Below are 18,228 nucleotides of genomic sequence, written 5' to 3'. Positions count from 1 at the left end.
ACAAGCTGCAGCTAGTGTTGGAATGCCAAGGCTGGCTGAGTTTGTTACTTTCTAATTATGGGAACCAGTTGCTCTGTTCTGGTTTGTCCTTGAATCCAATGTCTAGTTATAAGTTTTAAAATTGCCTTTACACTAGTATACATTTTAAAATTATTTGTAGTGTTTTTATGTAAAGTTGAGTTCCTAATACTTTAAATATTTTAACATTTTGTCAAACGTTTATTTGGCAAATATTTTCTCCATTGTTTAGATTGTGTCTGATCTTTATTGATTGTTACCTTTACTGCCCAGAAATGTTCAGTTTGATAGAATTCTGTTTTGTTTTTGCTTTTTTCTTCATGACAAGTTCTTGCCCATTACAATATCTGATACACTTCCCTTGTATTTGCTTCTCATCATTTCATAGGTTCAGATTTTCTTTTTTGCAATACTGGGAATTAAACTCATGACCTTCACAATGAGCTATATCTGAAGCAATCATTACCATTCTTATTCTGAGGCAGGATCTTCCTAAGTTGGTAAATTGCTGAGGGTATAGACAAACTTGCAATCTTCCTTCTGTCTCAGCTTCTCAGACTGTTGAGTTTATACACATGTATCACTAAACCTTGCCTTAAGTTTTACACTTCAGGGTTTAATGCATTAGAGCAACTGTTGTCCATTGTTGCTGAAGTTGCGCATTAATTCTACCAGATTTTTGGGAGAGTTATTTGGGTTTTCTATGTAGAATATCATGTCAATAGCAAATAATAAAAATGTGGGCTCTTTATATCCTGTATATATCCTTCTTATTTCTTTGTCTTGCCTAATTGCTCTGGCTAATGTTTCAAGTACTATGTTGAAAAGAAAGGTGGTAGTGGACATCTTCGTGTGTTCATAGTTTTGGAAGGATGTTTTTATTTTTTATCCAAGTAGTATGATGCTGCTTATTGATTTGTCATAAAGAGCCTGTATTAAATTCAGGTATAGTCCTTCTATACCGTTTTTTTTTTTTTCAGTGTTTTTATCATGAAAGGGTTTTGATCTTTGTTAAAAACCTTTTTTTTGCATCTATTGTGATTACATGATTTTCTACCTTGCTTGTATTAATGTGATGTGTTAAACTTTATTGACTTACATATGTTGAACCATCCTTGCATCTCCTGGATGAAACTTACTTGGTCGTGATGTATCACTGTTCTGAAAATGTGCTGCATTATGTTTGCTAATATCTTGCTAAGGATTTTGTATTTATGCTCCTTAAAATTGGCCTAAAGTTGTTTTTAGTTTGGTCTTTATCCAGTTTGGGGATCAGGATGATAGTAGCTTCCATAAATTAATTTGTTAGACAGCCTTCTCTTTCAATTTCTTTGAAGAACTTGAGGAGCACTACCGATATAACATTCTTAAAGTGGTAACATTTGTTTTGGCTTTTCAGAATTGAGCAGTGCATTCATCAGGTCTTGGCCTTTTATTAGTTAGTAGATTCTTTATTAATGCATCAATTTCATTGCTTGTTATTGGATGGTTAAGCGTATTTATGTCTTTGGTTAGTTTTGTTTGTCTGTGTATCTCTTTAAATCTCTTCATTTCTTGGCCGGGGATATAGCTCAGCGGTACAAGTCCCTGCCTGGTAAGCGCAAGGTCCCTACTTCGATTCCCAGTACCAAAAAAGAAAAAAAAAAAAGTCTCTTTATTTCTTCAAAATTTGCTAATTTGTTGGTAAATAGTTTATGAAGAAGTTACTCTCTTCTGGATTTTGACATCATCTGTCATGATTTCAACTTTTTCTTTTCTAACTTCAGTGATGTAAGTCTTTTCTCTCTCTTGCAGAGTCTAGCTAAGGGCTTGTTTGTGTATCCTTTCAAAGAACCAGCTGTTTAGTTTGATGAGTTTTTTAGTTTTTTAGTCTCAATTTCATTGATTTCCACTTTCATCTTTGTAAATTCTCTCCTAAATTTTTCTTTGGGCTGGTTTGTTGCTCTTTTTCAAGTATATTAAAATTTCTTCTAAGGTTATTTATTTGATTTTCTGTTTTCCTAATGTGAACAATGATTGTAATGAATTATCCTCTTATAACTCCTTACATAGTGTCCCAAATGTTTTTTAATATAATTAAGTTTATTCATACAATTTAGATGCACGTGATGATCGCATTCATCATAGAGTTTTTGTACCTGTACATGATATACAGTGATTTTTCTATTTTTCCCATTATCCTCTCCTACCTCCAACCCAATTTCTCCTTCTTATACTCAAAGCTTTGTTTCCATTGTATCCTTTTAGTTTTTTAAGTCATTTTCCTTTTTCCTTTCCTTCCTTCCTTTCCCCTTACCCCACCTTAGTTTTCCTTTCTTTTTGAACAATTTCTTTCCATTTCACAATATCTATTGTACATTTTCAGCCTTATTTACTCTTTCTGTTTCTCACACCAGATAGCCAATGCAATGTTTACACATTTGAGGGCATTTGATTTTACTTAAGAGTATCCATCAAGTTACATCCATCTACTGAGAAATGCCTCAAATTTATCTTGCTTTATGGCTAAGTTATACTCCATTATACTATAAAATATCTTCCTTATCCATTCCCCAGTTGATGGGCCTTTAGGTTGTTTCAAAGATTTAGCTGTTACAAACTCTGCTGCTATGAACACGGTGCACTTTTTGTTGAGTTGTATTATCATTGTTATTAACTTCCAGAAATTTAAAAAATTTCTTCTTTAATTTCTTTTGTGATCCATTAGTTTTTTAGGAATTTGTTTTCAGTTGTCCAGAAGATTTTGCCTTTTCCAAAATTTCTTCTGTCACTGATTTCTATTTTCAGTACACAATGGTATGATAGTATGCATGGAGTAATTTCAATATTCTTTTATTGATTTGTGGACTACTATGTGACTTTGGAAACCTATCTATTTTCACATAACAATGTGCTGCTGAAAAGAGTGTATACTTTGTAGCAAAATGATGAAATACTCTATCCACTAAGTCTATATGTTCCAGGGTGTGTTTCAACTCTGATATTTCTTTTCATTTTTTGATTAGTTGATCTATCTTCTGGGAAAGCGAGGTGTTATATTCCCCCAGCATGCTTGTGTTAGTGTTTATTTCATGTGTTTTTAAAGTAGTTTTTGTTTTATAAAGGTCAGTGCTCCCCAATTTGGTGTATATATGCTTATCAATGTTATCTCTTCTTGTTGGATTGTTCCCTTAACTAATATGCAGTGACCTTCTCTGTCTCTTCTAACCAGTTTTATTTGAAGTTTACTATGTCTGATATTAGAATTACTGCCTCTACTTCTTCTTGGGGCTCTGGTACATGAAATGCTTTCCATCTTTTAATTTTTAGTCTGTGAAAATCTTTTTGGATTAGATGAATTTCTTGAATGCAACAGGGTACTGAATTGTGTTTTGATCATATCTACCAATCTGTGTCTTTTAGTTACAGAGGTTGTTATTATTGAGAGACATTACTGACACATGTTGGTTATAGTCTTCTTTATCTATTGATGAATCCTTTTTTTTTTTTTTTTTTTTTTACCTGGAATCAAATTCAGGTCCTTGCACTTGCCAGGAAGGCATTTGTACCACTGAGCTATATCCCTGGCCACTTTGGGTTTTTTGGCTGACATTTTTTTCATTTTTTGTTGCTGTTTTCCCATTGACCTCACTATTTTTTTCTATGTTTCTAGTTGTGCAACTTCATGATTTTGGTTGAGAATATTCTTAAGTATTTTCTCATGGGCTGATTTAGTACTCATATGTATTTTCAGCTAGTCATTTTCATGGAAATAACTTATTTTTGCATGTATTTGGAAAGATATCTTTGTTAGATGAGTTGATCTGGTTTGGAAATTATTTTAACTCGGGGCTCTCAATTTTTCACTCCAAGCTCTCCTGGCTTTTTGGGTTTGTGTTGAGAAGTATGCTATGATTCAAAGGGTAGACAGAAAGTTCGTCTGCACAGGAAGTATTTCAATGAATCTACAACTAGGATCTTATCTAACTGAAAAGATTTACGCATCTAAAGAAATCACCAACAGAGTGAAAAGTAAACCCACAAATTGGGAAAAAAATTAGCCACCTGTCTCTCAGACAAAGGACTTCTAACTAGAACATATAAAGAATGTAACAGGAAAATAGATGCCTTCTCTCAAAACTTGTCAATAAAAATTGAAAGATTCACTGTTCATTAGAATGCAAAGATAGCAACAAATACTTAAAGGAGTATCATTATGAAAGTAATACTGTAATATTAAAGTGATCAATTCCAAATATTTGCCTAAAAAAGAGTTTAAATTATACTATTTCTTCCTTATGTACAGAAGATATGATCTAGAAACTACAGTGTATACCGAAACAAAATATAAATTCAAAGGGGCTGGGGATTTAGCTCAGCGGCAAAAAGCGCCTGCCTGGCAAGCGCAAGGTCGTGAGTTCAGTTCCCGGTACCGGAGAAAAACCAAAAAAAAAAAAACAAAAAAAAGATAAATTCAAACTCTATATATAATATTTGTCTTATATAGAAAATATATGATAAAACTTAATTGATAAATTAGGGACAGTAAGCAATTCATAAAAATAATAATATAAATAATTATGGCAATATAATGTAATAAAAGTTATGTTTATGAGGCCTAAATTTTAAAATATTTTCATTATATTAATTACTGTTCATAAAAATGACCTGAGTTGACATAATACCTGTGAGATGAGTGACCTAGGCTTTGCGACATGGTGTTAGTGTACTATTTGTTGGCTTTCCAACAATAAGACAAAAGTGAGTCATTAAGGCATAAAGATGCTGCTTGATCAGAGGAAATTAACACTGCCGAATATGAAATAGCTGATGAAAGACCATTACTCTAATTATTTAAGAAAGCTCAATAAAATACTATAAAACACCTGTATACAAATAAAATCAGAAAAGCAATGCATAAATAAAATGATAATTTCAAAGAGGAAGAGGAATTATGAAAAATCAAGCAGAAATTCTACGCTGCAGTGTACAATTTCTGAACTGAAAAGTGAAATAAAAAGAATCAACCGCAAACTTTATCAAGTTAAAGGAATGATCTGTGAACTTTTAGATGGTTCATTTGAAATAACCCAAAAGAGAAAACAAAATTAAATAAATAAATAACATATAAAATGATAAACTTTGCATTGTGGAAGTTCTAGTAAGGAATAAAGAAAAGGATGCAAAACCTAATTAAAGAAAGAAATTGCTGGACAGTTCCAAATTTTTGGACGGATAGATATATAGAGCTTTAATATCTTCAATCATGCTTAACTCTAAAAAGACTTTACTGAATTGAATCAAATGATCAATAAGGTGCTATTTTCTTTTTTCGTATGTTACCTCTTATTTATTTTTTCTTTCATCCTGAGCTATAGTTGTACCTTTGTTCATGGCCTTAATTCTTTCCATGAATCTTGTCACAAACCGAATTGGTCATGAACCAAATCAATTTAAGTAGTTAAGTTCAATGTTGTTCTTGAAGGGAAATTGGGTTTGGTTTGCAACCAGTCCAGTTTGAGACAAAAAGCATGGAAAGAATTAAGGTCATAAACAGAGGAACCGGGGTATTTTATTTTATCCTTCTTCCTTTGTCATTCATAAATTCTCTACATCAAAGTCTACTCTTCATCAGTACTATTCATTGCCTTCCAGGAATATTGAAAGAGTGAAATTTTAAAAATAAATTTTAAATAATATAATTGGCATATAGTTGTTTCTATAGCTTATGATTTAACTGATAAATTTTCTCTGTTTGCAACACTGTGATCAATACTGATCTTATGACACTGAGTAATTTGAATAGATACAGGAACACCAGTTCACAACCAAAGCCGCAGTAATATGAGGAGACACACACTTACTAAATAGATTAGTTATATTAGTCATATATTTTTATAGGCAAGACAATCTGCATATTTTAGCACAATGAAATAGAAACATGAGAAAACAAGATGCCTTTAAATCCTCAAAGGCTGATCTCAAAGTCACCAATATAGAGGAAGTTTCAGAAAAGAACTAAGAAAAGCCACCAAATTGTTATGCATAGACTCTTCAGTGAGCTCAAAGATAATGACTGGAATAAGAACACTAGTCAGACAGGATTGTGTATCTGAAAATTCAATAGTTTCTTTTTTTTGGGGGGGGGGTTGGTTTTTTTGGTTTTTCTCCGCTACCGGGAACCGAACTCACGACCTTGCACTTGCCAGGCAGGTGCTTTTGCCGCTGAGCTAAATCCCCAGCCCAAAAATTCAATAGTTTCAATGAGCTGCTTTAAAGAATTTCAATCTACTTGAAGAAAAATAGAGAAATGACTCACTACTTCATTTGAAATATCACAGATGGAAGTGACCTTAAAAATCAAACAGTTCTTGAGCATAAAATACAATAAGAAAAATTAGAAATGCAATGCAAAAAAGACAAAATTGACCAGTGTGTACTCATCTCAGATGCCTATTTTTGAATTGTTTTTAAATTTGTGGATGTAATTTTATTACATCTCACTCCACAAAGAATGACGATTATCAAGAAATCAACCAATAATAAATGCTGATGGGTTGTGGGGAAAAAGCAACCCTTCTCCACTCTTGGTGAGAGTGTAGACTGGTGCAACCACTATGGAAATCAATACGGATATTACTCCAAAAAAGTAGAATTAAAGCTCCCATTTACCCAGCTATTTTCTTTCTGAGTGTCTTCCTGGAAGAATTAAAAACATCATAACACAGCGATATATGTGCACCCATGTTTTTAGCAGCACAATTTGTAATAGCTAAATCTTGGAAACAACCAAAATGCCTATCAGCTGTATAATGGATAAAAAGATGTGGTTTTTTATACAATGGGGTGGAAAACAACCATAAAGAATGATAAACTTGTGGCTTTTATAATTAAATGGGTGCAATCTGAGACCATATTCTTAAGTGAAATAAATCACACTCACATCTTAAACATCATATTGCTTCCCTGGTGTGAGAAACTGAAAGAGTAAATAAGAACCAAAATGCGCAATGGATACTGTGAAATGGGAAGAATTTTTTTCTAAAGGAAAACAGAACTAGGGTGTGAGCAAGGGGAATGAAAAGAAGGGAAAACAAAAAGTCCCCAAAAAACAGAATGTGAGATAGGTGTACTACAAGTTTCTCTTGCTTCACTGAAAAGAAATGCTTGTGCTAACATCAATTGGAGATATTTTTATGCCCATATCCTGTACTCTGAGTAGCTACTTAAAATATCACAATACACATTGTATTAACAATTGTTATTCTCCCATTATTTTGTTATAAAATTTTGTTTTATTTTTTCCATTAAAAAATTCTAGGATTAGAGGTCTCATTTGACCCAACTCTTCTTCTTCTTCCTATATTCCCAAAGAACTAAAAGAATCATCCCACAGTGATATATGTGCAACCATGTTTATAGCAGCAATTTGTAACAGCTAAATCTTGGAAACAACCCAAATACACATCACCCAATAAATGGATAAAAAAGATGTAGGGTTTTTTATGCAATGGTGCACTACTCAGCCATAAAGAAGGATAAGCTTGAGACATTTCCAGGTAAATTGACGCAACTTCAGTTGGTACACTTAAATGAAATAAATCAGACACACGTGAAAATATGGCATTGCTTCTCTGGTGTGAGATACTAAAATTGTACATAAGGACCAAAGTCTATAAAAGGTATTGTGAAATAGGAAGAAATTGTTCAGAAGAAGTGGAAACTAGAGGGATGGAGGTGGAAAGGAAGGAAAGGAAAAGAATTGAAAGTTACAAAAGAAAAGTAAAATTGAAACAAAGCTTTGTAAATAAAGAGGGGAAGAAGGATTGAAGGAAAGAGAAGAGATAGGGAAAAAAAGAGGAATCAGGTTATATCATGTACAGGTACAAATTCCCTATGATGAATGTGATAATTATCCATATCTAAATTGTACTAAGAAACTAAAATAGTAATAATAATCCTAACTCCTATAATGAAAACCAATAATGCACCAATTAAATTATTCAAAATAGCTCAAAGAAATGAGAATCAATCTAATGTTCATAGATAGGGAGACTCAATACTGCTAAAATGTGCATGATATCCAAAGCAATCTATACCTTCCATGCAATTGTCAGCAAGATACCAATTGCACTACTATAAACCATTCTAAAATTTGTATGAGTTCACAAAATCTCATATATGCAAAATCCTCTAGATTAACAATAACAAAACAGGAGATATTATATTACCTGATTGCAAAATGTACTACAAAGATCCACTAATCAAAAAAACGTTCTACTGTCAGAATATTGTGCTGTCAGAACAACATTGCGCTGTCACTGGAAGGCAAAAAAGAGCATAGAAGTAAACAACTGTTTTTTAGTGTAAATTCCTAGGACATTCTTTGGAGAAAGACAGACTTTGCCATAAATGCTGAGAGAACTGGATGTCCACATGCACAAGAGTAAATACAGACACCTATTTATAACCACTCGTAACACTTAACTCTAAATGAATAAAGAGTTTAAGAAATAAAACTATTAGAAAAACTGAAGATAATGAAGGCAAGAATTTTGAAAAGAGATATTTCCATCCTGTTGTAAGAATTCAAATAACTATAGATATTATAGAAAAACTATGCCAAAAATTGGAAAAAAGAAAACTGTATAATCCACCAATTCCACTGCTGAATATATATCCAAAAGAAAAGAAATCATCACGTGGAAGAGACATCTCCTTCATTTATTGAAGCACTATTTTGTGGAAGAGAAAGACTACTTCCTGTAGCAGCAATATTCATGATAGCCAAAAAATAGAAATAATCCATGGGTACATCACCTAATAAATAGACAAAATGTCTTATACTCTCAGTGCAAATATTATTCTGACATAAAAAGAAGTAAATTCTATTTGTAACAACGACAGAAGTAGTCATCTTAATGTTAAGTCAGATAAGCCAGGCAAATAATAAGTACCATAAAATCTCTCTTATTTCTGGTACCCAAAAATTTTGATCTTCTAGAAGTTGAAAGTAGAGTGGAGGTTACCAGAAGCTAAGAAATGTGTAGGAGGGGAAGATGGTAATTTTTTTCCCAATGACTATTAAGTTATAGTTAGATAGATAACCAGAATTTCTGGTGTGCTATTTCACAGTAGCATGACTATAGAGGGCAATGTTTTATAAATTTCAAAAACTGAAAGAAAGGATCCTGAATATTTTTGTCATAAAGACACAAATGTTAGAGAAGACAGATGTGTTTAACAATATTTAAATGTCACGTAACGTATACATATATCAAAATACCACACTGTACCCCATTCAAAAGTATAGCTGTTTTGTGTATCATAAAATGATGTTTATTTCAATCAATAAAAATAAATATTTAGGCTCAGAAACATAATAAACTGAAGATTTAGATTTTAGATATAATAAACATCATGGGGAACATGCAGAAATCATGTTTTATTTTGAGTATCTAACCTAATTATTTTACATTTCAGGTGTGGTTCCCAACAAGGGTCAGTTTCCCATGGCTGGTGAAGCCCAGGAGCAGTTTCTGTGCACTGGTCCAATGTGTCGCTATGCAGAAGACCTGATCCCCATGCTGAAGGTCATGGCAGGACCTGGGATCACAAAGTATGTATACCTCTTCATTTCCTCGTCTTATGTCCTGATGTTCAATTTTTATTTGCCATAGGTGTAAACTTCTAATCTACAAGCAATAATGATTAGATTTTTAAAATGAGAAACTCAGCAGGATGTGGTGGTTCATGCCTGTAATCCCAACACTGAGAGGCAGAGGATTGGATGGAGGATTGGCATGAGTTTGAGACCATCCTGATCTGTGATACCGTCTCAAAAAAATAAGTAAAATGTGAAATTTTATTTAAGTGGATACCATGTTTCCCAAATAGGCACTGTATTGTTGAAAATGTTTTAGTAACAAAAATTAATCAAAGGATACTTTTCATCATGTTGGAAACAGTGAATCTTTTGTTCACTTGACAATTTAAGAATAGGGGGCTGGGGATTTAGCTCAGCGGCCCAGCGCCTGCCTGGCAAGTGCAAGGTCGTGAGTTCGATTCCCAGTACCAGAAAAAGCAAACAAACAAACAAACAAAAGACAATTTAAATATAATGACTCATCTTACATTAAATTGAAATTCTTTCACTCTGCCATCTGAAACCACACATATTTTCTAGGCTCATATGAGGCATTAATGGTGCATAGAAATCTATTGCTCTCAAAAACTATTACATTTTTTAAAGCAGTAACTTAAAAGCATGCCTATTTCCAGCAAAATTGTGATCTCATAATCTTTACACCCAACTAAATACTACCATAACTTGCCTCAGAAAGGAAACTGTATAGAATATACATGTAGTCAGGGTTGACAAGGGAAAAGGTTTAATACAGGACATATAATTTATAGGATTATTTTATAATATTCACCCAAAGAAGAAAATAAAAAATAGTGTGGGAGACCTTTCCATGCACTGGAGACTTAAAGAATCCAGCTGAGATCCTGGATCTCACAGCAGTGTTCTGCAGGAGTCCAGCTGAAGACCTACAGCCATAGCAATATCCTCCCTGAGTCCAATTTGAGGCCTAGAGCCCATGACAATGTCTCGTGCAAGTCTGTATCAGGGATCTGCACTGAGAAGGCCAAAACATCAGTGGTGAAAGCTACAAAGTCAGCACCAGTGGGATTAAGAATCTGTGCCAGTAGGCTGAGGAATCTGCACTGGAGCCAGGGAGCAATGCTCAAGGTAAGGACCACAGTTCCCTCCAAAGACCACAGCCATTTTCAGTGACAGTAAGAATCCAAGCTCCTCTGGTGATGAGAACAGCTGAGTTCATATGGGGAAAATCAGTGTGACAAGCTTCTCCAAGAGAATCAACAGCACAACGCCGTCCTCTCCAGTTCTCCTTTTATCCTATTGGCAACAATCCTCAGGTGGGCCATTCACACCCAGCTCCACATTGATTCAGTTCAGCTCAGTGTTATAAGTTGAATATTAGTTAATCCACCACAATACATTTAAGTTTCTCACAACTAAATTTTCCTAGGTCTCCATCCAATTATAATCTTTTATTTTCTCTTAGTAACAATATTTTTCTTTTACCTTAGTATATAAATACTTTTACTGATAATGTGGTTCTCATCTTTTCTTACTCTTTCTCTCTGAATGCACCTCAAGTTATTATGACTTCATCATCTCACAAACACACACACATACACACACACACACACACACACACACACACACACACTTTATGTAGGTATATGAAGAGGGAAGTATATTGTTAAAATATATATTGAAAATAGACAAACCTTTTTTCTTAGCCTCATATTCCCTTTCCACTACCATATTTTCACCAAAATATGACCAGATCTTATACTGATATTTACTCCAAAATGCACAAGTTCTTATTTTCAGAGAATGTCTTAGTTTTTCATCTACAACAATCTACATTTATTCATGTACAAAATTCTACTTTTTTCAAATGTAGTCATATCATGTTCTTCTAGAACATAACTATAATGCTCCAAAATCCTACCTGAATTTCTTGCAACTCCATTTCCTACAGAATCACTGGCCCAGTGTCTTAAGTCCAGCAGTAGAGCTCTCCTTAAATTAGCACTTTTTGTCTATATAGCCTGCTTGTAGTTTATTGGCAGTGCACCTGTCCGTGTCTTTATCTCATAAGTAGTACACCCAACTTACAACCTCTTACAGATTAGGCTTCGCAATGTTTCTATTAAATCAAGTGTAAATTGAAGACTTACTAGACAAAAGTGGCAACAAAAATGATGACCGTTGAGAATGATGGTGCACACAAAAGCAACAAAAAATTTCAGGCACCAAAATTCTGAAAAGTTTTCTTTATTTTTCATGAGTGCATTAACTATGTCTGTTACAATACACAGTATATTGAATTATGAAGATGTTTGGGAAATATGTTGCAAGAAGAAAAATCAGAGACTTTGGAAAGAAAAGTATTATTAGTAAAAATGAGTGTGTGGTGGTGTGGGGAGGAAGAGTACAATGTAAAAATAACTTAATGAGCATTAAAGATTAAGAGAAAATTAGTCATGGGAGCAAAATGTGACAAACGTGACTATCCTATTTCCCTGAAAATAGTACCTAACTGAAAAGTAAACCCTAGCATAATTTTTCAGGATGCTTGTACTACAAGCTCTAATATAAAAATAACCCCCTTTTCAGATTGCCAGCCAAATGGACACATTTAGTATGCCCATTGCCACACATGACAGACATGTTGAATTATAAAATACTAACTTAATATATAAGTACATAATATTATTGACAATACTTAAAATATATAATGATATCAATTATAATAAAGTATTTGTAAACATCAAAGCAGGTACCTTTGTATGAGAGGCAAATACCTATGCAAACAGATGAACGTGGGACTTCTGGCCAAATGGCCAATGCGAGTACAGACACAGTTCATAAGTAATTTGCAGACATAATAAAGAACAGACATGATTGTGTCTAATATGAAACTTCATAATTTAGTGCATCATGTGTTGACACAATTACTTCACTCATAGAAAATAAATATTTCTCTAAATTTTCTGCCTGGAATTTTTTGGTGCTTTTGTGTGGACCATCATTCTTATCATTTTTGCTGCCATTCCTGTCTTGTAAGTCTTCAGTTTACACTTGATCTGATGGAAACATCGTAAAGCCTAGCATGCAAGAGGTCATAACTTTGGTAAAGAATTAATGGGATAAAATCACTGACAGGGGTGTTACCAATGCACTAAAAGCAGGCTATATGTACGAGAAGTGCTCATTTAAGGTGAATTCTACTGCTGGATTTAATACACTGGTGCGAATGGTTCTGAAGGAAATGGGATTGCAAGAAATTCAGGCTGGATTTTGGCGGTTTATAACAATGATCTGGAAGAAGATGATATGATTGTATTTGAAAAAAGTAGAATTTTGTATGTCAGATATAGGTTTTTATTACATTAACAAATGAAAAATATCTATACAGCTGTACATGAAAATCGAAGACATTCCCTGAAAATAAGCTTTTTTGCAACTTTCACACCAAAGATTAATATAATACATGGGCTTATTTGGGGGAAAATGTGGAAAATATATGACAATTTAACACTTGTAACTTGCGATATAATTATAAGTGATGACACATTAACTACTCCCTCCTGAAACAACTTTACACTTGAATGTTATGACTCATACTTTTCTGATGAAGCTTTTATGTTCATTGTTTTCTTTTTTCTTCTTACTGATAGTCCCTTTAACTCATTCCTTATATATTCTAGATTACTAGTTGCACTCTATCTACTCACTTCCCAGCATGACTCTTTGTATGTATACCATTTATCTAATTTGCTATGCACTGATGACTCTAAATTGTGCATCTTCAGTTCATTCTTGTTTAAACTGCAGGACTTTGTATTTACTGCCATAGTAATCATCTCGGATACTTAAATTCAATATATCTCAAATTGATCTTATTCTTTTTCTAAGCCTTAAGACACAATTGGATACCTCTATTGTTACCAAATTTCAATGACTGGGTGACAATCAATCCAGAAATTAAGGCCAAATTTCCTGTCTCTCATTCCTATGTCCTATTTATTTTAGCATCTTTGCATTTTTTTATCACCATGGTTAAGTTTCTAGTGTGGACACATTTATTTCTCATCTGGACTCCTACTATAGACTTCTGACATTTTCCTTCATCTCTAATCTTGCCCTATTCTAAACTCTTTTCTTCACTGCAGACAGAATTATATTCTTAAGTGCATATCTGAAACCCAACAAAATATCACTGTTTCTGGCACACAGTTCTGTGGGAGAAAACTCCATTATTATTGAAACACAGTTGTTAAGATTGAAATAGTATGACCATTGTATACGGATTTAAAGCAATCCTGATGAAAATACCATTAGCATAGCTCATAGATCTACAGAAAACATTCCTAAAATTCATTTGGAAACAGAAGAGACCTACAATAGCAAAGGCAATCCTGAGCAACAAAGACAAGGCAGGAGGTATCACAATACCTGAGTTGAAATTATACTACAAAGCTACTGTGATAAAATCAGCATGTTATTGACAAAAAACAGACTTAAATATCAGTGGAACAGATTAGAAAGTGCAGATACAACTATAAATACACTCAGCCAACTTATCTTTGACAAAGGAGTCAAACATGTTCACTGGAAGAAAGATAGTACCTTTAATAAATGGTGATGGAAGAACTGGCTTTCCACATGCTGAAAGCTAAAGTTACTCACATGTCTATCACCAAGCACCACACTCAAGTCATAATGGCATAAAGATCTAAATATTAAAACAGAAAAACTAAGTCTACTGAAAGTGAAAGTAGGTAGAAGTCTTGAAGACATAGGGATATGAGTAGAGTTCAAGAACAAAAAGTCAGCACTGGAAATACTTCAAAGAATCAACAACTGGGATCTCATCTTATTAAAAAGTTTTACACATCAAAAGGAATCACCAACAAAGCGAGAAGAAAACCTATGAATTGGGAAAAAAATTTAGCCAACTATCCCTCAGACAAAGGACTGATATCTAGAACCTACAAAGAACTAAAAAAAAAAAAAAGGACCACAATTCAAAGCCCCAATCCCAAACTGGGCATCTGAGATGAAGACACACTTCTCAGATGAAGAAATACAAATAGCAAATAAATATATGAAAAATGTTGAACATCATTGGTCATTTAAAAGATGTAATTTAGAACAACGCTGAGATTCCATGACACCCTGGAAAGAATGGCTACCATCAAAAAGTCAACCAATAACAAATTCTGGAGGGATTATGAGGGAAAAAGGAACCCTTCTCCATTGCTGATAAAAGTGTAGACTGGTACAACCACTGTGGAAAACAGTGTGGAAATCCCTCAACAAACTCGGATTAAAGGTCCCATTTGACCCAACTCTTCCTCTTCTGGGCATTTTCCCAAAGGAATTGAAAACATCATACCACAGTGATATATGTGCACCTGTGTTTACAGCAGCACACTTTGCTATAACTAAATCTTTGAAACAACCCAAATGCCCATCAACTGAAAAATGGATAAAGATGTGATAGTTTTTACACAATGGAGTACTATTCAGCTATGAAGAGAGATAAACTTGTGGCTTTTATAGGTAAATGAATGAAAGTAGAGAGCATGCTCATAAGTGAAGTACACCAGACTCAGATATGTAATTGTCTTCCTAGTGTAAGACACTGAAAAAGGAAATAAAATCCAAAAGTAACAATAGATAAAATGAAAGGGAAAGAAATGGATTAAAAGGAAATAACTGAGATGGGAGAAGGGAGAAAATAAGGAAGAGTAAATAAAACTGCATCAAAAAAGCAAAGTAAAAAAAAAAACTATTTTGTATATCTATATTTAAATGTAACTCTATCTGTCCATCTATTTATATGAGGTAACTATGATAATTGTACTACTAATTTATATTAGTTCATTGAAAGGAGCTGTTAGTGCTTATACTGTTTGATCATTTTTGCATGCATATATCTTTTAATCTGAGCCACTACTTTGAAAATAACAATATGTAGTATACCAACCATTGTTAATTTCCCATCATGTTGTTTTGAAATTCTGTACAGTTTTTTACTTTTTTCTCAATTTAAAATTAAAAAAAGAGAAAAAAATAAAATTGTGAAAGGATTGAACTAGTAAACACATGAAACAGCTTATTGATATTAGTCTCTTAAAAATTCTCCACAGGTTAAAACTGGACACAAAAGTACACTTAAAGCATGTGAAATTTTACTGGATGGAACATGATGGAGGCTCGGTATTAATATCCAAAGTAGACCAAGATCTCATTCAGGCCCAGAAAAAGGTAATTTTAAATAGAATGCACTTTATAGAATTTACATTTAGTCAGATTAAGTATGTTTGTCATCTCCATGGCATCAAACGCATTGACAGAGAAATACTGTATTTTAGGGCAGGAAAACTGTATTTCATAGCAACTGAAATAAAGTTCATTTTTCTTAGGTAAGTTGATAAAAGGATGTTAATCTTCTCCTGACAGGACAAGCAACCAAGAAGAATTGCTAGTTTTAATATGACTCAAAAGTATTTTCAAGGATTTAGCATTTATATTTACAAAATTGCATAGTTACTTTAACAATTTCCCTAAGGTAAATAGCTTTATCAGCCATATACTATTTAACTATTCCCATTACTTTAATTACTTTTATAGCAATTTGAAGTTTAACCACTTCCAGGTTCAATAAAAAGAGCTTTTTGAAATACTAACTGATATTCATATCTGAATATTTGTAAGGCTGAAACAAAATGAAAGTTAGAATATTAAACCTTGTTGAAAATATTTTATGGTTGATGTCCTTTATCCTTTGTTTTCCAATAAGACATGATATTTGTTTCTATTTTGTACAAAAGTAGACCAAGGCCTTGTATGTTATTTGATTGTCTTTTTAGTTTTACACCATTTCTCAAGCACACATTTACCAAAATAATTGAGAATATAGTACAAAGTTCACCAGTACGACCTATTACTTGAACAAAAATTCCTGTTATCATTACCATTATCTTGAATTGGTGTGTTTTATGTACTAGTATAAATATTTATATGTGATATCTTTGTGGGTGTAAGTTTTCTACTAATTTAGTTGACAGCAAAGATAGTGAAGAATATATTTGGCTTTGTGAGAAACTGCAAGACTATGTCCCACAGTTGTTGTATTAGGAAGAGACAGCAAAAGCAATACTTCTGATTATCTGGAATAACATAAATAATATTCTTCACTATCCTGATTGATGCATATACATATAATATATAATAAATACTACATATATAAATATTAAATGAGAGAGAGAAAGAGAGACAGAGAGAGAGACAGAAAGTAACGGAGAAACAGACACAGAGGGAGAATTTACAGAGATCCAGGTAAGAGTTAGTGTTGCTGTTTGAGTCCTAAGGAAATACAGGTCAGAATTCATTTTTATTTTTTCTATTAATAAGGAACTTACTGGAGAAAAGAAATAGGGAATACAAATGGGTAATGGGGAATGCTGATAGCTCCTGAGAGACAGGAGGTGTCCCAAATATGTTGTCCCAGAATTCCTTTCTTCACAGGTAATTTCAATCTTATTATTCACTTTATGCCATGAATTGGTTGGGTAACATCTACATTATTAAAGGTTATGTCTTACTCAAAATTTTCTGATTAAATATTAATCTCATCTAAACTATGCTTTCATAGCAATACTTAGACTGGTGTTTGACCAAGTATTTGAATACTATGGTATATCTAATTTGCATGTACTATTAACTAATACAATTTTGTTCTTTGTCTACTTTATATCAACACATCTCTTAAACCATAATTAATCTGCATATAAAAACAATAAGAGTGGTTGAGCAAAATAGTAACTAACTCACCAGCAAAGGAAATAGACCTTCCCTGGAATCTTAAGAAAATATACACTCCACTGGAACAGAAGTCATGTTTTGACCTATATCATGAGGAAATTGTGCAAGCAACCAACAGAATGCACAGGTTCCCACAGTTGTGAACTCACACGAGACTCACCTACATGTCATCCTGGATAGCCAATGGACTGCTTCCACCACTACTTAATTGTTATTGTATTAATAATGTGGAGAAAGGACCCATGTACAGGGGAGTAGGGCAGGAAAATGAGCACAGTACTTTACTTTAGTGCTCAGTGCCAGTACTGCCATAATGAGCTCTAGCCCCAAATATACCTAGCCCTGAGCAAATAATCATGGATAGAGATTTTAAACTTCCCCTGACAACAGAGATATGTGCACTGGTGAAACAGACTTATGTTTCAACCTAAAAATCTGCCACATATGCATAGGCCTGCTATACACCCAGCCCTTCAGAGGTCCCTGTGGCTATGAGACTTGGTTATGACTAAATTTGGCATCCGCTAGGCTGGACAGGATGCCCCAACTCACACTCCTCAACCTCATACACATTAAGGAGCAAGACTTCATTCTTTTGCAAATAAGACAGGAAATTAAGCACAGAATTGTCTTGGAATTCAATGTTGGGCTGGTAAAATCTAACAACGAGTGGATTTTAACGTTCCCAGTCCACAGGATCATACCTATGGATGGACCCTCTGAACATGGTATGTTGTTTGTAGACCTATGGCCCTAGGCAATTGCTTTATATCCCATCAATAAACACGTGTGTCACT

The 18,228-nt window shown here is 33.5% G+C and overlaps 1 protein-coding gene across 1 annotated transcript in view; it reads left to right on the top strand.

Moving 5' to 3' along the window:
- Faah2 (fatty acid amide hydrolase 2) overlaps positions 1-18,228 on the top strand; it is a 141,859-nt gene that overhangs the window by 51,460 nt on the left and 72,171 nt on the right. The window contains exons 6-7 of the mRNA XM_005401548.2: positions 9,481-9,616; positions 15,754-15,871. Of these exons, the coding sequence (XP_005401605.1) occupies positions 9,481-9,616; positions 15,754-15,871 (254 nt within the window). The remainder of the gene's footprint in view (positions 1-9,480; positions 9,617-15,753; positions 15,872-18,228) is intronic.

This window comes from Chinchilla lanigera, unplaced genomic scaffold (genome assembly GCF_000276665.1).
Source record: "Chinchilla lanigera isolate Chin_1 unplaced genomic scaffold, ChiLan1.0 scaffold00074, whole genome shotgun sequence".
Classification (NCBI taxonomy): domain Eukaryota; kingdom Metazoa; phylum Chordata; class Mammalia; order Rodentia; family Chinchillidae; genus Chinchilla; species Chinchilla lanigera.
The sequence above is the reverse complement of the archived record's forward strand: the minus strand, read 5'-3'. Positions and strand labels throughout refer to the sequence as shown.